This window comes from Cydia strobilella, chromosome 1 (assembly GCF_947568885.1).
Source record: "Cydia strobilella chromosome 1, ilCydStro3.1, whole genome shotgun sequence".
Taxonomy (NCBI): Eukaryota; Metazoa; Arthropoda; class Insecta; order Lepidoptera; family Tortricidae; genus Cydia; species Cydia strobilella.
The window spans coordinates 23,594,452-23,619,444 of record NC_086041.1 but is presented as its reverse complement, the minus strand read 5'-3'; the positions used below and the strand labels follow the sequence as shown (position 1 = coordinate 23,619,444).

At 36.1% G+C, this 24,993-nt stretch overlaps 1 protein-coding gene across 5 annotated transcripts in view; it reads left to right on the top strand.

The window, feature by feature from the left end:
- Positions 1-24,177, top strand: part of LOC134742097 (ATP-binding cassette sub-family G member 4-like) — a 36,605-nt gene extending 12,428 nt beyond the window's left edge. The window contains exons 1-11 of one of the 5 annotated variants that reach the window (XM_063675062.1): positions 2,033-2,176; positions 7,587-7,740; positions 11,727-11,886; positions 12,457-12,602; positions 16,473-16,711; positions 17,141-17,263; positions 17,704-17,831; positions 21,003-21,159; positions 21,727-21,827; positions 22,574-22,729; positions 23,360-24,177. In XM_063675062.1, the coding sequence (XP_063531132.1) occupies positions 2,071-2,176; positions 7,587-7,740; positions 11,727-11,886; positions 12,457-12,602; positions 16,473-16,711; positions 17,141-17,263; positions 17,704-17,831; positions 21,003-21,159; positions 21,727-21,827; positions 22,574-22,729; positions 23,360-23,704 (1,815 nt within the window). In that variant the 5' untranslated portion in view covers positions 2,033-2,070 and the 3' untranslated portion in view covers positions 23,705-24,177. Of the gene's footprint in view, positions 1-2,032; positions 2,177-7,586; positions 7,741-11,726; positions 11,887-12,456; positions 12,603-16,472; positions 16,712-17,140; positions 17,270-17,691; positions 17,832-21,002; positions 21,160-21,726; positions 21,828-22,573; positions 22,730-23,359 lie in introns of those variants that run through there. The other 4 variants (XM_063675045.1, XM_063675036.1, XM_063675054.1 and 1 more) reach the window with 4 other exon arrangements.
- The last annotated feature ends 816 nt before the right edge of the window (positions 24,178-24,993 follow it).

Here is a 24,993-nt window from a genome sequence, read left to right as displayed (position 1 = left end):
ATAGGGGCCTCTTTTGGGGGGTAACTTAGAAAATTAACAATAAAAAAAAACACTATACCGTGTTATATATCAAATGAAAGAGCTCATTGTGGGAATCTCAAATATATTTTTTTTATAATTTTAAGATAAACAGTTTAGAAGTTATTCAAGAAAATAGGCAAAAAATGATCAATCCCCCCCCCCCCCCTTTATCTCCGAAACTACTGGGTTTGAAAAAAATACACAAAATAGATCTTTACCTATAGATCACCGGAAAACCTATTAGAAATGTGCAGTCAAGCGTGAGTCGGACCTAATTACTTAGTTTTTGATCCGAACCCTATGGGTTTTTTAAAGACATTTCACTCACGTTTCACATAAAAAATACATTGCTTAAATTGTGTAATGTACGGAACCCTTGGAACGCGAGTCCGACTCGCATTTGGCCGGTTTTTAGTATTTGTTGTTGTAGCAGCAACAGAAGTACATCATCTGTGAAAATTTCAACTGTCTAGCTATCACGGTTCATGAGATACAGCCTGGTGACAGACAGACGGACAGCGGAGTCTTAGTAATAGGGTCCCGTTTTTACCCTTTGGGTACGGAACCCTAAAAAAGATTCAATGCGGGATAAGTAAAATTAGAACAATTACGAATTGTTCCAGGCGGGGAAATAAAGACACTATTTTTCCATTGTATCCAGTTGCTCGTGGGACGGGGACGCAGAGGAGTACACTACTTTTCTGCACTAGAGCAGAAACGTATAACTTTCTGCGCACTTTTTAGAACAACAACGACCCACTTTCAGAGCATGAGATATGTAAAGTTCGTTTTACTTGCCTTCTTTTATTAGGTATCTACAATACGACTTGACGTAACTTACTCGTAACATTTAAACATTATTTTTAGTGAATATGTATGGGTGAATATATAAGCGTTCTAAATTACATATGTGTCTGCCTCTAATTGTTCTATGTAACATATACCTTGTCTCTAATGTAATATTAGAGACAAGGTATATATTTTTGTTAAGATATTAGAGAATAATAGAATAATAGTCAGATCAACTATTTTTGATGCTGTCTATACCATGGTTTGCAATAAAGATAGGTATATATACTTACTTACATAAAGGTTATTGCAGACATGCAGAATTGCCCATACGATTCCAAATATGTTTTTTAGTCTTTTCTACTTTATTCCTTTTTTTTTGTTAAAAAGTGATTTGTTTTTGTTCTAAAAATAGATTCCTCGTCCTTAATTTATCCAAAATTGATATATCACATGCCCTAATATGTTTTAGAGAAATGTTGCTTCAATTGAAGCGCGGCAGCGTCAAACGTAAATATTAATATGTAACCTGTTAAATATGGAAGGTACATACATACAATAGAAATATAGAATAAAAAGAACTAGGAATGGGAATGTTGATGAGAGAAATTTGTTAGTTTATTATTTTCACTCGTGCATGATGAATCGTTTTGTAGATACGTCGATGGTATTGAGTAGGAAAAGACAAGTCCTTTAACAATATTCAATAAAAACACACTACTGTAAGGGCATGCACTATTGGATATATATATGTATACTTATTATTTTTTATTTTATTTTTTGAATGTGAGAGTATGGGTATGAGTATGGGTAACAAGACCATTAAAGTAATGTTTATATTAATACCTACCAACATTGAATCACGCTTCATAATTTAAACTAAAACAGTTTTATTACCATTATTACAACACTGTTGCTGATAACACGCATAATTAAAACATATACTTAAACTACTTATGTAGTAAACGGCGCGAATATTTTGCCCTCGGGTCCGGGTCAGTTATTCCCGTCGGTCAATAAGCACACGTCTACGCAGCTCTTGTATAAAATGTGATCTAGAGATCCGTAGCAATCATACATACTTAATTAGAGATCATTCAACGTGTGTACTAGTATAAAGCGATAAACACAGACAAGCTTGATAGTGTGCTGGATGGACCTCTATACATCAGCATCAGTTCCACACGAATGCTCGAAACGCGCACGCCGGGTACCGCGTCACTAAACCTTTAAACAGTTTTAACAGAGCGTCGCCTAGTTATGGAAGTCGTTCAAATAAATGATCTGTGTGAAAAGAAAAATGTGAACACAACGCTCTTTTTGGATGTTACAGTGATTGGAACCACCAACTTATGTAATCTCTCAAGTCAGTACTTTATTCGTGTGTTTTTGCCCCGAGAATTAATTCAAATTAAATATATTTGTACTGGCGTAAAAAGTTAAACTGTACAGTAAAATGCCTACTTTGGTCACCAGTGGGTAATTGGAGCATGAAAACTATATCACAACCTCGTTTAATTGTTACAACATGATAGTAGTGATGGTTTACTTTAAATCGGCATAATCAATATAAACATACCTATATAGCGTTAGACCAAGATAACGATTTTGATCGGACACGCAGTGTAAGTGTTATTAAATACGTCATAATTTAATAGAAGTTTGACGTTTAAATAACACTTGAACTGCGATGGGAGCTCGGATATCATATCATGTTTTTTGAACCTACTGCACCGAAAATAGGCGAAAATCTCCCAAACTAATCCTTATCTCCGAGACAAGTGTGCCCAACATTATGCCAGATGATTTTTTTGAGTTTATTCATATATGTATATATTAAAATAGTTATAAAAATATTACGGTACTCTTGAAAAGTCCAAGTGTTTTAAAAGCACTATTTTGGGCCTTATTGAAATAAACATTTTGACAGTTAGGTATAACAGGTTTTAAAAGTCTTTAACCTTAAACTTATATGTATCTAACCAGTAGTAAGTACCTGTAGCAAATAACTCTCGTTAGTTTGCTATCTTCTGGGTATCGTTGCTCTATAAAACTGCATACTAAATCAAGGATGAGTCGACAAGGTTTTGCATTTAGATGCATGGGTTCTATGGGGTCTCCTTCTCATCACCTCCATGTAGTACGAGGACGGCCGCCCCGACCGTCTATTGCCAGTCGATTCCCAACGGAGACCCTGCTTGGACAGGTGGTTGTCCGTTCTATCCGATCCAACGCTATTTCCTTGCAAGAATTTGTCGTTCTATGGGTCTCTGGTCAGTTATCTGCCACAGTCTAACGTTTGAGACGGTTCGTGGCCAGTAAATAAATAAATAAATTTAGGGACAAACTTAGAAAACACCCATGAATCAGGAACAAATATCTGTGCTAATCACACAAATAAATGCCCTTACCGAGATTCGAACCCGGGACCATCGGCTTCGCAGGCAGGGTCATTACCCACTAGGCCAGTCAGGTCGTCATTCCTAAAATGCGGAAATCCCTAAGAGGCGTCGCAGACACTTATTGTTTATAAACACCTGCCAGACGATTGATAATGTCCTTCCTTACAAGCCTGCAGATAGTAGAATCCTATTATTATGACTTCACTTATGTTGATCAATCGCTTACTACCTATGACGTAATTACTGTGCGAAGTTTGGTTTTCATATAAAATTATTTGTAACAAAGTCGTATAGGATGACTTCGCTTATAGTGATGACAAATCGATGAGCTGGTTTTCGTGGCCGTCCCCACGACTTTCCCTGCGAGGACGTTTGCTACAGTTGTATGGCGTGTAAGTTGTTTTAGTTTTGATTCTCAGTGACAAGTTGACAATTGGTACAAGATTAATAAAACTCATCTTTTACAAAGGAATTTGAGATTAGACTTTTATTGACCGGGATATAGACCGTGATTACCTTTTGTATTGTTTATGAGCTCCCAAAATTTTGACGCAACATGCATCTTGTTCACGGGTAACTTTGAGATTAATTTGAAAAACTTAACATAAATAAGAAGTTGATCAACTTTGTTTTATATGACATCCGCGTAGCATGACGCATTTGTCACTTCCCTTCGATGTCATTATATATGTATATACGGATTCTACTGTACTTATAACCACCTATTACCATTGTAATCTAATAATTTATGAATAATTCAGTGCACATGCAGCTCACATTCACACAAACACAATTACTACCAGCTAAAGGTAAACATGCATAATAAAATAACCCACACAGCTGTTTCCAGCCTGACTAGCCCAAACCTTGTGCGATCGTATCGCATATTTCGTAGCGTAACTTTAATAGATAATTAATTAATAGGCAGTTCTACGTCTAAGGCTCTGACGCGCAAGTATATTAAGAATTAAGTAAGTGCCGGACGACGCCTATGAGCAGCATTCAAACTACAAATGTGTTAACTATTGATTTTTTGTTTGTGACATTACCTATTATACTCGCAACGCATATCGCTCGTACCAGTAATAGTAATAAGAATAAACAAGTTCGAATCGGCTTCCACGTCCAGCAAAGTACGATGTAACACCATCATCTTTAACAGGGTTACCTACTTTACGTTCTATTACACTATATAACTAATTTTCCAATTGTTATGCATTTAGGGGTCAACGATAAATAAGGAAGGTATATATACCTACCGATAAAATCATCATGATGTTCCTGGGTTCAAATATCCCGGTCCGGTAAGGGCATTTACTTGTGTGATGAACACGAATATTTTGTTCTTGAGTCATGGGTATTTTCTATGTATTTAAGTATTTATATACCTATAATGTATATCATTGTCTAAGTACCCAAAACACAAGCCTTATGAAGCTTACTGTGACTTAGAAAATTTGTGTAAATAATGTCCGGTAATATTTATTTATCTTCTTGGATTTGACGGGCCTATAAATCCCGGTCTTTTAATAGGCTTGCGTGGGAATAAAACGTAGAGGTACCAATGACCGACAAGAACCAATAACCGACATTTTTTGGACCTAAGATAATAAGAGTAGTACCGATTTCTTAATTTTGCAACACTGTGCAGTGACAGCACACTGTTGACTGGCACCCATTGAAATATGAGCGAAATACGTCTTTTTGTTTGAAAATGGCAGCTTGAAAATCCAGTGCAGCTACAGATTTGGTGAAAAGAACAGAATTTCTTAAAGTAAAAGCATTTTTTTTTTTAAATAATGGATATGAGTGGCAAAATACGTAACACCATAGAGTAACTTATACTAGAGCGGTACTGTCATAGTAAATTTTGTAACCCCAGTAAATTCACTGCCATCTGTCGACACACTTTAAAACTAAAAATAAAGATTTATAAAAATACGATAGAATGTATTTAAATATAGATAAATGATTTTTTTTATTTGCATTAATTATTTTTATGATTTTGACCCATGGTCTTTCACTGATATGCGTTAAAATTGTTAAATAACAAACGAAACCGTCAACGCCATACGACTGTAGGCCAAAACTAGTAGCGCCCCCTGAACGAGAATCAAATTTTCTTGATTTTCGAGGCACGTTTTTTCCTTAGACTGTATCCATCTATTACGGAGTTATATCTATCTTTGGTAACACGCAACATAACACAGTTTTCGACTCGTTGCAACGCCCGAGGTGCGAGTTCTAGAAGGCATATTCAACTTAATCCACCTAATAGCAGAAGCCGCTCGACCCCAATTTCAAAGGAATACCGCAAATCGATGTACAGGTTAGCCGTTTGGCACACACATACTAGTGGCCAAAACAAAATTTTTGACCCGCAGTTCCTAAAAAAATTTCGCTGCGGGGGGGAGTAATAAAACATTATTTTTTTTGTATGGAAAAAAAATCCAAAACCTATCGAGTGTAGTATCATACGAAAGGGCTTTTTGAGGCGATTCTAAAAATATATCACATCATTACATTTCGGGCATTTTTTTTAAATTAAAACAAAAAGAATTTTCGAAACATACCAAGTTTGGGCTCCTCCAGACACGATATGGCTGATTTTTATTGTACATTATAACACAAATGATACGTGATATCCTCATGTCTAACCCCAAGAAAGCAATTTTGAAAATAATATCATTAGCAATTTTTTTTTAATTTTTCAATTTTACAAAGTGACACAGTTCTACTTCAATACCTATTTCACGAGACCTTGGAACTATGCTGCAGATACGGTACATATTAATCATAAAATGATACGTAATATCCATATATCCAACGGGAAATACCTCTTTAACCCTTTAACTGCGCCTTTTCATCAGTTGGTATAATTTGTTTAGTTATTGACACAAAATATCAAGGTTGTATCCTCCAGCTACGACATACCTTACTGATTTTTTTTGTAAAATATACCACAAATGATACGTAATATCTTGATATCGAACCCCAAGAAAGCAATTTTGAAAATAATTTCTTTAAGAATTTTTTTTAAATTTTTTTCATGTGTATAATTTTTCAATATTACAATATTGAGAAATTAAAAAAAAATCTAAATGAAATTATTTTCAAAATTGCTTTCTTGGGGTTAGATAATAAGATATTACGTATCATTTGTGGTATATTGTACAAAGAAAAATCGATAGGGTATATCGTATCTGAAGGATACAATCTTGATATTTTGTATCAAAAACTAAACAAACTATACCAACTGATGAAAGGCGCAGTTAAAGGGTTAAAGAGGTATTTCCCGTTCGATATATAGATATTACGTATCATTTTATGATTAATATGTACCGTATCTGCAGTATAGTTCCATAAGTCTCGTGAAATAAGTATTGAAGTAGAACTGTGTCACTTTGTAAAATTGAAAAAAAAAAAAAAATGTTAATGATATTATTTTCAAAATTGCTTTCTTGGAGTTAGACATGAGGATATCACGTATCATTTGTGGTATATTGTACAAAAAAAATCTACCATATCGTGTCTGGAGGAGCCCAAACTTGGTATGTTTCGAAAATTCTTTTTGTTTTAATTTTAAAAAAATGCCCGAAATGTAATGATGTGATATATTTTTAGAATCGCCTCAAAAAGCCCTTTCGTATGATACCACATACCATAAGTTTTGAAACAAAAAAAATTTTTTTCCATACAAAAAAAAAAATGTTTTACCACCCCCCCGCAGCGAAATTTTTTTAGAAACTACGGGTCAAAAATTTTGTTTTGGCCTCTAGTATGTGTGTGCCAAACGGCTAACCTGTACATCGATTTGCGGTATTTTTATACGAACGGGTTAGACTATAAGGCGCGACTTGTCAAGTCTAAAAGGTGACCTAAAGTATATAACAAAATCCCGATGAAGTTGAAACAAACCACTAGTGACCAATGTTTATATAAGAAACTTAAATCAAAACTGGCGTCTGACGTGTACTACTCAGTCGATGCCTTTTTCGAGACCCAACACTGTACCAAGTAGATAAAACGATATATTATATATTTACTTATTCATAAAACAAACATAAACAACTGGTTCGCTGACTCAGCCTTGTCTGTCCATTATGTACTTAAATCTAATATTAATATTATAAGCCTTAGCATTAAGTATTGTAAACCTGACATGTAAAATTTTATTTTATAAAGCATTGAAATTGGAATTGAAATTGAAATTGAAATTGAAATTGAAATTGAAATTGAAATTGAAATTGAAATTGAAATTGAAATTGAAATTGAAATTGAAATTGAAATTGAAATTGAAATTGAAATTGAAATTGAAATTGAAATTAACATTGAAATTGAAATTGAAATTAACATCCAGTCACGCGTTTACAGGTCGGATATGCAGGAGAATAAAGCGAGGCCCACACGAGCGACAAGCCATCCTGCGAGGAGCCTGCGGGGCGCTCCGGCCGGGGCGCCTCACTTTTATCCTCGGCCCGTCGGGAGCAGGGAAAACGACCTTATTGAAAATATTAGCCATGCGAAAGTAAGTCAATTCTATTATAGTTATTAAATTTTAAGTTTTAATAGTAATTTTAAGTTATGTTATAAATAGGTATATTTCATCCATTAAATTCAGCCGATATTTAATACAAGCCACCCAATCGTGTATGAATGTCTATTGAAGTACACGAGAGTAGAGTGGGATGATGTTTGATGGACGATGTTGGTAACAGACCACATCCTACAACAGCTATGATATCGTAGTTAAAACATACATTTCAAATCTCAATAGCTGTACCTATGTATTAACAAAGTATTGATTGATTGATAATTTATTTGTCAATATGGGTTACAGAGGTCTTAAAAATATTTACAATATGTAAGTACATAGGATCTCCACATTGTGCCTACAAACTGGCATACAAATTTAATTAAACTAGCCTAAGTCCATGCATATTATATTAACTTAACTATTAAGGAACTCGCCTACACTGTAGAAACATTTCCCACACAGCCAAGCTTTCATCATTTTCTTAAATGTTGTATTCTTTTCCCCTTTAAATTCATCCATTCATCCATCCATTCAATTATTATAAATTGTAATGCACATGATGTATGAATTTTTAGATGCTAATTCTGGTCTTGTAGCTGGTTTGACTAACTACGATAGCTGTTGAAGTACAATTACTTAAGTAGATACATGCATTTTTAGTGTTGTCGGTGGTGAGTATCGATTCTAAACCCCTGCAAAGGGCCCACCCATTAATCACGTCATACGTTTTTGGCTAGTGTTCGACCCTATTGCTAAATACGATAAGACTAAACCTAAAACTACTACTGTTTAATGAACTTTTAAATGTGCAATTAAAAAAAATACACGTCATATTTCCTTAGACCACCGCTCGCCCTATGGTGATCATTCGTGATTTTTTCAGAACCCCTCCCCCCCTTACTTCGTATGACGTGAATAATGGATGCCCCTAAATACACACAAAGATAAAAACCTATTTATTTTAAAATTACAAAAAAAATATGCGTGAGATTCTCACAATGAGCTTTTTCATTTGATATTTACCTAATTAATATAGTTTGAAAATTTTTATTTTAAAATTTTCCCAAAACTTGATTGGTCCTGTAGTTTTGGGGATATTAGGCTGTGACAGACGGACAGGCAAACGCATGAGTGATCCTATAAGGATACAGAACCCTAAAAAGTTAAAAACCAACGATTCATGATTATAATTGGATAAAATGACAAGATATGATATGTTCCAGTCAGGTTCAGCAATGAATGACACTAGCAAAATCGAAATAAACAATCATTTTATCACTAAGTCAAAGTCAAAGTCAACATATTCTTTATTCAAATAGGCCTAGCAACAAGCACTTTTAAATTGTCAAGTTTTACAAATATTACCTTAATCTAAATATCAGAGCAATTTATTGATGCAGTTATTATTATTCTTAAAAACATTGAATTATTATAAATATTTTTAAATAACATTTAAATAATTATAATTCTGTAAGTATCTTACCAACCCATCCGCGTTCGCTCATCGCACATGGTCAGTTCAATATTGCTCGATAACAAGCTATGTTTTTAATGGTTACTATTTTATTTATCTATAAACTCTGTTATTATTACAAACCCTCTATGATGCGTTCAAAAACCGAAAATTACGATAAGCATAAAGATATTATACAAAAACTGTCTAGTTAGAATAAATTTATCCTCTGTGTGTGTGTACTGAACAAATACTGAAACACGCATCAACTTGTCAGTAGAAACAGAAACAGGCGCGAAATTAAAATTTTCTATGGGAAATCAACTCTTGGCGCCTACATTTTTTTAATTTGGCGCCTTTTTAACCGACTTCAAGATTTCAAAGGAGGAGGTTCTCAATTCGGTTGTATGTTTTATGTTTGTTACTCCATAACTCCGTCATTTCTAAACCGATTTTGAAAATTCTTTTTTTGATTGTAAGTATATACATACAGATTGGTCCCGTTTTTATCAAAAAGCAGTTCTGATGATGGGATCCATGAGGAATCGAGGGAACTCCTCAAATGTTAAAGCCATACATATAGTGATTTTAGTATTGTCATCAACAAATCAAGCACTTACATTAAAAAAAGTGACATTTGATGAAGTGGAACTGCTGATGATGATCAGAACGGAACTCTTCAATGACGCATAGTTCACGTTTGGCGATTTGTCCTCTTCGTTATGTTTGTTACGCAACTTAAGTTTTTAAGACATATTTTTGTCAAGCTCGAGTTCTGATGATGAGACCCACGAGGAACCGATGGAACTCCTCAAATGTGAAAGGCATACATATAGTATTTTTTGTATTTTCATCAACAAATCCAGCATTTACATTAAAAGAAGTGACATTTGATGAAGTGGAACTGCTGATGATGATCAGAATAGACCCGGACCGAACTCTGACCCAAACTTCCTTTTATTCCTTTCTAATTTCCTAGCTTTACTACATCTTTAAATGAACTTGGCCACCGAGTGAAACAACATTTTTCACCACACGAACGCGAGGAAACACTAACTGGAAAACATCACCAATAAAATCCAAATGAATGCTATTAAATATTTAATCATCATATATATCTTGAAATATTTTTAAAGTCAGTTCTACCAGCCAACACACGGAATTGTTTCCGAGTATGCATCAAATTACTTTTCTACTGATGTGGATAATATGCAACTTGATCTTTCTCATCAGTTTTTGAAGAATAAAGATATCCTTTACGAGCTGGTGTAGCAAAAAAACATTAAAAGGGTTTCAACGGCCCTGTTGACTTACTATATAATAAGTACCCGTCCACTTGCAGGCGCAGCCTTCCTTGACCTCAATGCTCCTTAAAGTCAACATAACGACATTACTGCATCAGAAAATAAATGTTAATACAAATTTGCGATTGAGTTTCAAGTGGGCACACAGTAACGGCACCAATCATTAGAGATTTAAGAGAAAATAAGTATTTTTATATTTCACTCATACCTAGCTATTTATGCAACAAGTGCGGAAATCATGTTTTCGCACGTGTATCATACGATGTTTTACTATGCATTGTGCGAGTAAAAAAAAAACATATCATGGCAAATAAGTTTAATTATTAAAAGGAGTGTTTTAAATCGACAAGAGTTGCGAATTACCTATTCGCACGTGTATCGTACAACGTTTTACAGTACATATGGCCCTTTAAACTTTCGACATATGCACGAAAAGTGCTCTTTACGCATTAGTGCGAGAAAGTAGCACCATATGTACTGTAAAAAGAAATGAAAACAAAAAGCACTAGTGCGGAGAAGTAGTACTTTCCGCATGATATGCCTCCGTAGGAAACGCACTTTTCGAGCAGATGCATTGTAAAATTTCTACCGCCTTGCGCGTTAAAAGTAGAATGTCCTATTCGCCTTCATTAAGGGTATGACTATCAGTCCGTCGGACGATATCGGCCTGTCAGTTAGAACAAAAATTTAACAGTTCCGAGCAATTGACAGGCCGATATTGTCCGGCGGACTGATAGTCAGTGGGCCCCTTTAGTTTTCGAAGAATTTAATGACAGAGACTGCAAAATAATTAACAAATTAAAACTGAGATTCTGACCACTGACCTCTGACCACTGAGACATAATGAAAAGAAAATCCGCAACATTGAATTTCCTAATGCCATCAAAAGTCAAAACATATTTGTTTTTCAAAATTGTAAATTGACTTGAAATGAAAATCTGCCACCATACTCCCTACAAAGGTATACAGATCTACACAGTAGTAAAACGATTATCAGTACTTAGGTTGGCTCATTGTCATATTTTTAACATTAAAAAAATGTAGGTAAACTACAAATGAGCAAGTTGCGGAAAGTTTAAAAAAGTTGGAAAATTTCTCGAAAATTTTAGGAAAATTTCACAGGAAATGAAGGAAACTTTCATTTTGGAAACGGAAAAAATCATACCCCAAACCCGATGGCACATCAGTAAATGTGACACGATATAATTCCGTGGTTTCAGGAAAGCTGGTGTACAAGGATCGCTGTACGGTACAGACCGGAACACGGTGTTGGTGGCTCAACAGGCGTCGCTTATAGACACCCTCACAGGAAAGGAAACCCTAATATTTGCAGCCAGCCTCAAGCTTCCCAATGCTACATTTAGAGAAAGAGAAAATGCGGTAATTTTTCTTTGCACGAAAATATATGGACAAAAAGAGAAGTAGATTTAGGAATAGGTACTAAATGTGGAGTGCGGAAATAATCCCGACCCACTACCGACCCATGGAGATAACTTTCCTAATATAAAGTACCTATACATATAGCTATTGTAAATGTTATAATTTGTAAAAGTAACTACAATTACAGAAGATATTTATATTCCATGAGTTTTTCGGAACTTATGTACGGAATTACATTTGATAGTTACCACTAGCTTCTTAGTGAAGGAAAACATCGTGAGGAAACCTGCATACATCTGCGAAGAAATTCAAAAGGTCTATGTGAAGTCGCCAATCCGCCCAAGCCCTCTCGCGCATGAGAGGAGGCCTGTGCCCAGCAGTGGGAGGTAGATAGGCTGAATTATTATTATTATTTTATTAAGCCGGAGACATTTTACAACCTTGTTAGACCGTTGCTATAACACGAAATTTAATCTGACTGTTCACAAACATTACTTTACAAAGAAATAGCCTTTTGATCGTCATGTAATGTACCTTCGTTAGTCAATAAAAAGTCAAATATGCCTCCAGATCGTGTCGGTGTCATCGCAGCTCGGTATGGAGGGTGTACTTGACACAAAAGCCGGTCAAATGTCAGGAGGCGAAAGGAAGCGCCTGACGATTGCATGCGAACTCCTCACTAATCCTCTAATCATGCTACTGGATGAGCCTACCAGGTATGGAATGTTAGTTTTATTTTATTCTCCAAAATGATATGTAGGGTAACTTGTTGACCAATGAAACAAAAAAAGTTCAAACCTTCCTATCTCTGGTGTTTTTAAAGTTGTGTGTGATATTTCGTATGAAGATAAACAATAGGCTAGATGACAAATTTTCATTAAACGTATCAATCGATCAGGTTTATTTTTAACCGACTTCAAGATTTCAAACAGATTGGTCCCGTTTTTGTCAAAAAGCAGTTCTGATGATGGGATCTATGAGGATTCGAGGGAACTCCTCAAATATTAAAGGCATATATATAGTGATTTTAGTATTTTCATCAACAAATCAAGCACTTACATTTAAAAAGTGACATTTGATGAAGTGGAACTGCTGATGATGATCAGAACGGAACTCTTCAATGACGCATAGTTCACGTTTGGCGATTTGTCCTCTTCGTTATGTTTGTTAAGCAAGTTAGGTTTCAAGAAACATTTTTGTCAAGTTCGAGTTCTGATGATAGGATCCATGAGGAATCGAGGGAGCTCCTCAAATGTGAAAGGCATACATATAGTGATTTTTGTATTTTTATCAACAAATCCAGCATTTCCATTTTAAAAAGTGACATTTGATGAAGTGAAACTGCTGATGATGATCAGAATGCAACTCTTTAATGACGCATAGTTTACGTTTGGCGATTTGTCCTCTTCGTTATATTTGTTAAGCAAGTTAGGTTTTCAAGAAACATTTTTGTCAAGCTCGAGTTCTGATGATGGGTTCCATGAGGAATCGAGGGATCTCCTCAAATGTGAAAGGCATACATATAGTGATTTTTGTATTTTTATAAACAAATTCAGCACTTCCATTTTAAAAAAGTGACATTTGATGAAGTGGAACTGCTGATGATGATCAGAACGGAACTCTTCAATGACGCATAGTTCACGTTTGGCGATTTGTCCTCTTCGTTATGTTTGTTAAGCAAGTTAGGTTTCAAGAAACATTTTTGTCAAGTTCGAGTTCTGATGATAGGATCCATGAGGAATCGAGGGAGCTCCTCAAATGTGAAAGGCATACATATAGTGATTTTTGTATTTTTATCAACAAATCCAGCATTTCCATTTTAAAAAGTGACATTTGATGAAGTGGAACTGCTGATGATGATCAGAACGGAACTCTTCAATGACGCATAGTTCACGTTTGGCGATTTGTCCTCTTCGTTATATTTGTTAAGCAAGTTAGGTTTTCAAGAAACATTTTTGTCAAGCTCGAGTTCTGATGATGGGTTCCATGAGGAATCGAGGGATCTCCTCAAATGTGAAAGGCATACATAAAGTGATTTTTGTATTTTTATAAACAAATTCAGCACTTCCATTTTAAAAAGTGACATTTGATGAAGTGGAACTGCTGATTATGATCAGAATGGAACTCTTTAATGACGCATAGTGTACGTTTGGCGATTTGTCCTCTTCTTTATGTTTGTTAAGCAACTTAAGTTTTTAAGACATATTTTTGTCAAGCTCGAGTTCTGATGATGAGACCCACGAGGAACCGAGGGAACTCCTCAAATGTGAAAGGCATACTTATAGTGATTTTTGTTTTTTCATCAACAAATCCAGCATTTACATTTAAAAAAGTGACATTTGATGACTGATAATGATCAGAATGGAACTCTTCAATGACACATAGTTTACGTTTGGCGATTTGTTCTCTTCCTTATGGACCCAGACCTAAACATGGACCCGGACTCGGACCCGGGTCTGAACATGGACCCCAACTCGGACCCGGACCCGGACCGAACTCTGACCCAAACTTGGACCCGGACTCTGATCCGAACCCGGAAATGCTACTAGAAAAGTGGGTTAGGTGGGTGGTTGGGTTTTGATCTGCGATTCTCACAGAACAGAACTGCTATCAGAAAAGTAGGTTAGGTTAGAGCTGTGACCCTTACAGAAACGAAATGCTATCAGAAAAGTAGGTTAGGTTAGGTTAGAACTGCGACCCTTATAGAAACGAAATGCTACTAGAAAAGTGGGTAGTTTTACCTCCTTTTCTACATTATTAGGCAAAAGATGCTGCCTTTTTTATTTCATTGTCTGGAATCTAAGACTGCACCATCAACAATAAGTGAACTTTCAGCGGCATCCCCCATTGAAGTCGGTTTTTTTTTTCTTGAAAATTATTTAACTGCGATCCTCACAGGACCGAACTGCTATCAGAAAAGTGGGTTAGGTTAGGTTAGAACTGTGACCCTTACAGAAACGAAATGCTATTAGAACATTAGGTTAGGTTAGGTTAGGTTAGAACTATGACCCTTACAGAAACGAAATGCTACTAGAAACGTGGGTGGTTTTACCTCCTTTTAGTTAGGCAAAAGATGCTGTCTTTTTCATATCATTGTCTGGAGTGCACCATCAACAATAAGTAACCTTTCAACGGCATCCCCCATTGAAGTCGGTTTTTTATTTTCTTAAAAATTATTTTTCGTAAAAATTATGTACAATAAAGATTAAATAAATGAAATTCGGTAAATTGTAGGGTCTAGGAGTTTTTATCGATGACTATACATTCGTATTTACCTACATGATTTTGTTTCTGTACTGCCGATTGTGTATGTGTATCTACACCGTGTGAATAACATCAACAGGTAAGTAAAAAGTAGGATAGGTAACTAAAATACAAGAATGTTAAGCGAAACGAGGTCTGATGGCTGCATGGGAAACACTTACCGCCCTTTGCCACGTTGCTGTTGCTGACGGCCCTGCTGCTGCCTTCAAATCTCGATATAAAGAGCCCAAATAGAAACTCGGCAGTTTCTGTTGCAGGTGCACCACACTTAGTCACTAGGTATCAATCAATTTTATCTTGATGGCTTGATGATTCCGCCAATGTCGAGGTTGGATAAGACACGATCATTATTTTATAGTTCGACGATAGATACCTAGTGTTCATTATAATATCCAACCAACCAAAGAAACAAAGTACTGATTATAACATAAAACTACTAATTACATATTCATGTAATGATTGTACACTATACATATACTATTTAATAGCTGCTCACTTGACACTTTTGGTGGCCTTTGATACTGACACATTTGTTTACCATGTCATAGAGCATAGCAATAGTACAGGAAGTAGTATAGTGTCAACCGTGTCACCCTAGGAGGATATAACCAAATTTGGTTATATCCTCCTAGGTGTCACCCAATGTATGGGAGGTGCAAATGTTGGAGGTGGATGAATTCATTTGGCACAGATGTATGATAGGTAAAGCTAAGCTAATTTAGCCCGGTAGCCATCCACCGCCCCCTGATGGATAGGCAGAGGGGACATTCAAAGTTACACGCCGCCGCGCCGCCGCGCTTTAGGTGAAAAATCATATCGGCTTCTATTTACCTACTTACTACTTACTTATTTACAATTTTTTTGACATTAATTGTATAGTTTAATAGAAAAAAAGGAAAATATTGACGAACATATCAAAATCGGTTTGCAATTTTTTTATTCAACTATATCAGTATGTGAAAAATTCTGAATTTTGTGCACAAAAAAATTATTATATATATGTATATATATGGTTATCATACATCTATCTTAAAAAATTCGGACATGGCGGCGTCCTATGATGACGGCCGGGGGGGAGGGGGGGGCTATATTAGTTACTGCTCTATTGCCACTGCTAATAGAGCGATGCTTTGAGCATCACCGGTGGGGTCAGTAAATTTCTAGGGGGCCTGGGAATAACGAATACTGTACGTGTAGTATGGTGGGTAGCCAACGTGTTAATTGTCCAACGTGTTAATCGCGTCAACACGACGGAACTAATAAAACGAATATTCGATTTTAAACTGTAATAAAAAATCATAAGCTCGCTCTCTTCTCTCCAGTGGCTTAGACTCTGTGTCCTCTATGTCCGTGGCTCGCGCGCTCCGCGACGTCGCCTGCAACGGCCGCACCGTGGCGTGCGTCATCCACCAACCATCCTCCAACCTGTTCACATCCGCCGACGACGTCATACTGATGGCCGAAGGGCGAACGATATACGCGGGTGCGATCCAAGATATCCCCGACACACTTGCTAAAGCAGGCTACAGATGTCCTCAGTACTACAATATGGCCGATTATTGTAAGTACCTACCTAAACAGGGTTTCTTATTGGTCAAATGGTCACTATTAAGGTGTAAAACTAATGAAGTTTGAACTTCTTTTGTATGACAAACACAAATATTGGTTCCCGAGTTGTAGATTTTTTGTTTGTATACTAAGTAGGTATATTTTACTACACTAGTAAACATTTTTTTAATTTACATTAGTGAAATAAAGTATCCGCATAGTTTTGGCCTGTACCCTGAAACAAAACCTATTGTAGATAAGTATTCCATTCTATCATGCCCTTAAACTTTCAAGGAGAGGAACTAATAAATATCACACCAGCCCCAGGCCCCAGCCTATAAATCCGCACAGCGTTATTCCATTGATTATTCAGATAAGACTTCATTAATGATTTCATGTAACTTCTTGTTGTTTGGTGTTATTTGTACGTATTTTTTTACAGTATTAGAAATCGCCAGTGGAGACCATATTGGTAATTTAACCTACATAGAGCAAGAAGCTAAAAGTTACACGATTGAAATGAAGAAAATAGCCAAGAACACAGTCTTAAACGGAAACGGAAAAGGTGGGTGTTTTGTACGGACAGTCATTATTTGACCACTTAGTTGGTCCGCTTCATTGCCGTGAAAGCGCATATTTTTATGATAATTATAAGAAAACACTTTTCTAAATAAAACAAAAATGTAGAAACCTTTAGACCCGTAGCGATAACTTCTGAGGTTACAAGAATATTAAAGTTGTTTGTTTTTTACATATAGTTTCCAGACCATAACCTAAACCTAAAAATAATAATTTGTGTCGTCCTAGGTATTTGCTAGGTAAAAACAAATTGTTTACATTTCTTTAACTACCTAAAGATACAGTAGGTATATAACAGCTTTGACACGATAGGTCTACAAAAAAAGGTCACCCTACCACCTATGATTAATGAAGATAATACGACGCTTTGACAGATAATCATTATTGTTCCCGGAAACCTCATTCCAATTCCAGTTTATGCAACAGAAGATGAGGCTTTACTGAGCGCGTCACCGGCGCAACCCGCGCGGCTCACAGCCGGGCTGTGGAGACAGTTATGCGCGCTGCTGTGGCGCTGCAGTATAGGCGCACTGCGAGACGTACACTCAACACAGGTACCTATAGTATAGATACTTTAATTTATGGAAAATAGTCTCAAAATACATCTACAACAAGGGTGTACAAAACTTACACAAAAAAACGCAGTATTAAGGTGGTTCGACTAGGTTACCCAAAGCTTAAACCCCGCTAGATGGCGTCACTTTCGCAAATTTTCAGGTTTAATTTTTTTGTGGAATAGTGTTGGTATCTGTATACTTAAAAGTATGTTTAGCGCATTCTTTACATAAATATTGAACTGTTATAATAAACATTGAATACTTCATTAGTGCAAAAAACACTTTTAAAGTCGACAGAGTGTTTCTGTCATGCTATTTCCTACTATTACTCACACATGCAAACAGTGTTTCCGTGATGCTTGTAGTAGACAATTTCATGCAGTGTAAGTATGCTGCAATGGCGTTGCGGTATGTTCGTGGAAATACGTGCAAGAGGATTCGGGTTCGAGACTGGTACGTCAGGGGTGCTTTTTTTTGTCCTTTTTGTGTTATCTTATGTTTCTTATACCTTTTATTCTTCGAATTCTTGTCCGATTCCGATATAACCGAAATATATTTCAGTGATATCGGAAACGGCTCTAACGATTTCGATGAAATTTGCTGTAAGGGGTTCGATCTAGCTAGGTCTAGGGAAAACGAGCATTTTTGAGTTTTTACTTATGTTTTCTTTTTCTCCCAGATATTCAGTATTATTAATAAATTAGTTTATAACGTTTTATAAAAATATGTGACGTTTTGAACTAAAAGGTACCACATTGTCGGTTGTCGATTAGGTTGATTTCATTTTGAAGCTTTATGGAAATATGACAACAATAAGTAGGTACCCGTTTGGTTGAAAACACCACATATATTGAAAACCTGACTTTCACAAATCTCACCTTTTTGGGTTCTTCCAACTCAGAAAGGATGGAGAATACTGACGATTCTTAGTAGCACTAGCCCAAGGAAGTCCAGGTTTGTAAGTGTCAGGTATCAGTTTTTTTTTAAAGCGCTAAATATAGTTCTACAAGTAAAGCAATCCCTTACTGCCCAGCCTCTATAGTATTTTTCAAACTGGAAGGGTACGATGATAGATTTCATCTCCATACAATTTATAACCTAATAATGCCAAATGTTGCAAAATTATATTGAATTGAGATCTATCATCGTACCCTTGCAGTTTGAAATAGTTATTTACGATACAAGTGCGGAAAAGAGAAAATTCGAAACGAGTGGCGACAGATTAAAACACGACCGCAGAGAGTGTTTTAAATCGACACGAGTTAGGAATTACCTATTCGCACGTGTATCGTACAACGTTTTACAGTACATATGGCACTTTAAACTTTCGACATATGCACGAAAAGTGCTCATTCCCGCACAAGTGCTCTTTACGCACTAGGGCGAGAAAGTTGCACCATATGTACTGTAAAATACTTTTTAGTACATATGGTGCTACATATACGTTACCGCCCTAGTGCGGTAATTAGTACAATACGTGCATATGTCGAAAATGTAAAGGGCCATAATTATGTACTGTAAAACGTTGTACAATACACGTGCGAAAAGGTAATTCGCAACTCGTGTCGATTAAAACACTTCCTTCGGTCGTGTTTCAATTTATCGCCACTCGTTGCCAATTTCCTACTTTTCGCACTTGTATCGTAATGTACTAATAATAAAGTTGTAATTGTAAAATAAAATTAAAACTTTATTTTTATTTTATTTTTTGGATTCAAGTAGGTACAGTGAGTAACAACATTGCATGGCCTTCTAATTATAACTATTATAGAAAACGGGATATTTATCATGGTTATTTATATTATTTATTTCTCGATATTTTGGCCGGTCTTGCAAGACCAGTCGTTGTGGAGATCCCTGGGGAGGCCTATGTCCAGCAGTGCATGTCTTGTTGGTGTAGATGGATTCACACAACAAATGAAATAACATTTTTTCATATTTGTTATCCGTGCCCTGTACCTGAAAGAAAAATAATATCATGATAGCACAAAATCTCTAATGTTATAGGAAGAAAGATGATGCAACAATATGGATTCTAATAAAGTTATCATTTACTTACCTAGTAATAATTGTGTTTTTCATTCATATACAAAATTCCATAATTTTCAAGCCTAGGAAATGTTTCATTTTACTTTATTGCTGTGAGGATGTCCTGATTTTTTCTGGCTTAATGAAGGAAAACATTCAATTTCCAAGATTGCCTCTTCATTTTACACAATACCTGAAAAAACCTAGAGTTAGTGACACATTGACTATTCGGCAACCAAAACAGTAATAATTACATTATATGGGTATTGTTCACTGCTTATTATCCTACCATTACGGAAGAAGTGAGGATTATTTTCTAAAAAGATCGGCACGAGAAAATTACAATGTACAATAAAGGAGTGAAACTGTACCTTACGAAACTCATACATACGAAAATCATGAATTCCGCTTCATTTGAGTGAATTTTCCTGGATTTTCGCGGACCAGAACACCGATGATTTTTGTAACTTGATTTAGACGTTGCTATCATTTTCAATTTATACAAACAAATTGATAAGTCAAAATAAACATGACCCTATGTGTCAGTGTCAACACTGTCAACAAAAAATGCACTAAACATGACGGCACCATATACTAATCTATGGACGGCACTGCAAATCCTGCCAGGTCGGCCAGGCAACGTCGCCAACGTCATAGAGTGGCAACGCCGCACGCAACGTATTTGTACACGACATTTGTGACACACACATACGTAAAATTGATGAAAAAATTACGTTGATTTATGTATGATTTCTGTATGAAACAACGTTTTTCTATTAATTTAGCGCAAACGAATATTCGAAAGTAGATAAATGAGCAAATATTTGTGTAGTAATAGTGTGTAGTGCCTTAATTAAAGCAGATTGAATTTTGTATGAAAATCGAACCACCTTAAAGTATGTAGGTACTATCTCGGATTATCGACGTTCGAAATTACATCGATATGTCATAGTTTTCAATTGTTTAGTTGAGTTAAATATATAATGCCCGTGTTACAACAACGCTATAAGTATGCAGCATTTAATAATTGTGTATGAAAATTAAAAAAAAAAATCTACGTAAATTAACTATGCCATTCAGTTTCCTTAAATGTACTTTAACCGTGTAAGTATATCAGAGATATATTGTACGGGTTTTCAGATCCGCCTGGTGTGTCACCTGCTGGTGGCGCTGCTGCTGGGCGCGCTGTACAGCGGCGCGGGCGCGTCCGCCGACCGCATCGTCACCAACACCGCCTGCCTCTTCTTCTTCCTGCTCTTCCTCTTCTTCTCCAACGCAATGCCTACTGTTAACACGTGTAATTACCTCCTACTCTTGCTTATTTGTATTACATGCCTTCGAAGGAAAGCGATGGAAATCAGCTTGGGTAAGGTAAAAAGTAGCCTAGTGACAGAGAAACAGTACTTATCACAATATAATGTAGCATTTAGTATTTACCATATGATATGATAGTGCATCAAAGTTCAGAAAAGATTATTGTAATATTTTGGAATTGATGAGTTCTACATTTGGGTATAGAGTTCAAACCTCACTCCTGTAGAGGATTCTCGTAACAAGTCACAAATTTGTGTGACCCTTGACCCTTGAGTGGCCCTTTAGAAACATCTTTTTATATTTTCTCCATTTTTACTTTTTTTGTACCTAATAGTTGTTATATTAGTTTTGCCAAAATAAATAAAAAGCAGTCAACCTGTTACCAGTACCATTAGGGTGAAATATGCCCCAATACACCCATAAGGGAGGTGTAGCGTCAACGGAAGGGAGTTGGGACGTCGTAAGGTTTGAACATCTTACCCTTGTGTAACTAGGTACTTGTCATTTATGCAGATTGCATGTACTTCAGTGTTTTCATTTCACACTTCAGTTCCAGCAGAAGCAACGGTGATCCTTCAAGAACATTTGAATAAATGGTACAGCTTAACAGCATACTGCATGGCCAAAATCATAATTGATCTACCAGTGCAGGTGAGAAAAATTGATAGCTTTCTAATCCTAGCAGTAATCCCTACTATTTTCCGGCCTTAGTCGTAATGTAGAATTTAGGTACTAATAAAGTTTGAAGATGTAGAATATGTAAACATAATTTTATTAATGTCGTTAACGGGTCTAACGCGGTTAATTTTTATTATTTTACCTTTTTTCCGACGTTTCAGCCAGGTTGCACTATGTAGCTGTGGTCACCGAAGACTGACGTCCCAGCAAAATGTCAATTGAGATATTGGTAAACAACACTAAACTACCCGACATTAGTTTATATAAATGTTCGGGGTAGACTAAAATAAATTGATCTATCTACCCGTTTTTGTTTAATGTTTATTGTCCACGGCACGACACGCAACACTAACAATATCCGCACACTGGTCCGAAGATAGATCCCTTGGTTGGTTAGCTAGTGATTCAAATGTTGAAATGAAACCATTCGTAGCGTACCGGTAGATTAATTTATTTGTCTACCCCGAACATTTACCTATATATACTAATGTCGGGTAGTTTAGTGTTGTTTACCAATATCTCAATTGACATTTTGCTGGGACGGGACGTAAGCATTCCGTGACCACAGCTAGTGCAACCTGGCTGAAACGTCGGAAAAAAGGTAAAGTAATGAAATTTAATCGCGTTAGACCCGTTAATGACATTAATTATGTATACAAAACGCGACACTTTAAAGTGTTACATACTATGTAAATACTAAGATACTTGATATTTTTCAGCTGCTTTGTGCTACGCTGTTCCTGTTTCCAGCGTGGTATTTGACGTCGCAACCGATGGAATACCACCGCCTGGGCCTAGCCTGGGCTATTTGCGTTCTCATCACGATTCTGGCGCAAACATTCGGGCTGGTCGTTGGGACGGCGTGTGATGTCAAGGTGTTTAATGACATACGTTTAGTTATCGCATTAACCAAAAAATGTAATAAATGTTTATAATACCGCACCGGCCATATGAACTTATATCAATATAGAGCTTACTGTGTGGGAGTAATTTAAAAAGAAAGTACCTAAATTTTTTCCCGCCAAACATTGTCTATGGAAATATAGTTTTAAAAAGCATATGTGATAGGCCAACTCTTTGTTTCATATTTGTCTATTGCAAAATTATCTAGTAACTTATGTATTTGCCCACCTTTTACCTATTTAGGGCCATTTGCACTAACCCGGGATTAACCGGTTAAACCTGGAGTTACCATAGTTACCAGTTCAATTTGACACTGAGTTAACGGTTTAAGCTCGGGTTAGTGGGATGGTGCAAGTGGACCTAAAGGTATAATTCCCGGGATATAAAATATTTTATAACCTTAATCAAATAAAAAAAGATTTTTCTCTATAATTAGGTACTCCAAGTAAATTTGTTCATCTTCGTAAATAAAATAAAAAAGTTAATAAAGTAATTGAGTAATTTAATTATCAATTAATAGCAAATTGAATTGGATGTAATTAAATTTTCACGCAATTCAATTACATGCAAATACCATATTAAACAGATCGTGTTTTTTGCAGTTGGGAATGTTCTTAGTACCAGCCGGCAATATTCCGATGCTGATGTTCTCGGAGTTTTTCATTCCGTACCACGAGATGCCGACATACTTACAGCCGTTCGCAAACATGTCCTACTTCCGGTACGCCTTCGATGCCTTCGTGCAAGCAGCCTACGGCTTCGGGCGAGAACCACTGCCGTGCAACAAAGAATTCTGCCTGTTCCGAACCCCACAGCAGTATCTGAAATATCTAGGACTGAATAGACCTTTCATATATGATATCTACGCCTTATTCATATGGATAGTTTTATTGCAGATTTTGTTTGTATGCGTATTAAAATACAGAGTCTACAAGGCATGTCGATAGTAAACACTGTTCACGATGAAACCCGGCCACGCATGATGTGGTAAATCTTTTAAACTCTTCGACGCCGTGTCAAACACAAATGCTGTTACTCCGACGCCACGTCATCGAAGTGTCTAAACTGAAATTGAACTTTATGCACATAATACACGTAGGCCTATGTTGCTCTGTGGTCTTTGACCGATTAATCCGTCTTTGGCGTTGGACCTGCGGTGCCGATCTGCCGATATATCCGTCATTGGCGTCCAAAAGGTTAAATGAATGTACATTTTCAAACAGCATGTTTCCCTTAAGACGAAAGTGGAGTAAAAAGATACAAACGTAGTTCTCGTTTTCCTCTCTGGATATTTGAAAATATTTTGACACAATTTGTTGTATATCAACCACCCTACGTTTGATTATTTTTTTTTTTTGAATTTTTATTACTATAAGAGCATTTAAAAATTTGTATGTAATCTGTTTTCGCTCCTAATTTTTACCATAGTACAAAAATCTAAAAAGGCAAACGTAGGGGCATAGCTATGGTTAATATACACCCAATTATGTAAGAAAGTTCGTCAAGATCCTTAAAATAGACGCGGAAGCATAGATAATCGTACAACATGCATTAAGTCCGCCATTTGTACTTTATTTGTTATATTGTGCAATATAGTAGTTTATGTGACTGCTACATAATGAAAGGCATTAAAACTCGAGTGTGGGTTTATGAAACGAACGTAGTGAGTTTCATAAAAGAATCACACGAGTGTTTTAATGCCTAATTATGTACAGTTACATACACTGCTTTATCTACACACATATTATAAACTGTCTATGATATATTCACTAGCCTCATATTACAGCAGACATTGGGGCATACTTGCTTTCTGGCGGAATTCGCGGATATGAGGTGGCGTCTCCGAAATATCTTTATCGCATATTTTACACGAAACTTTTGCTAGTTACTTTAAAAACAACAAAACAAATTATTTTTTACTTACAAACTAATTAAAAGATAAACTGCACTGCAAATGGCGGCAAAGAAAACTTTTTTCACGCATGTCACGCATCCGTATTTTTTTTTTTTATCCAGAGCCAAACTAGAGTGGGGGTCGATTGCCATATCTTTCGATACCAACTAACAAGCGAGATTTGTCAAATTTGTATGCAATTGACATTTCATTTCGAATAAAACGTCATCTCGACTGATATTAGAATAGAGGTCAAATCAAATTTCTTTGTTTTTCAGAGACGTTCGAAATTTGAATAAAATAATATTATCGAAATCGATGTTATTATTTAGCAATAATAAC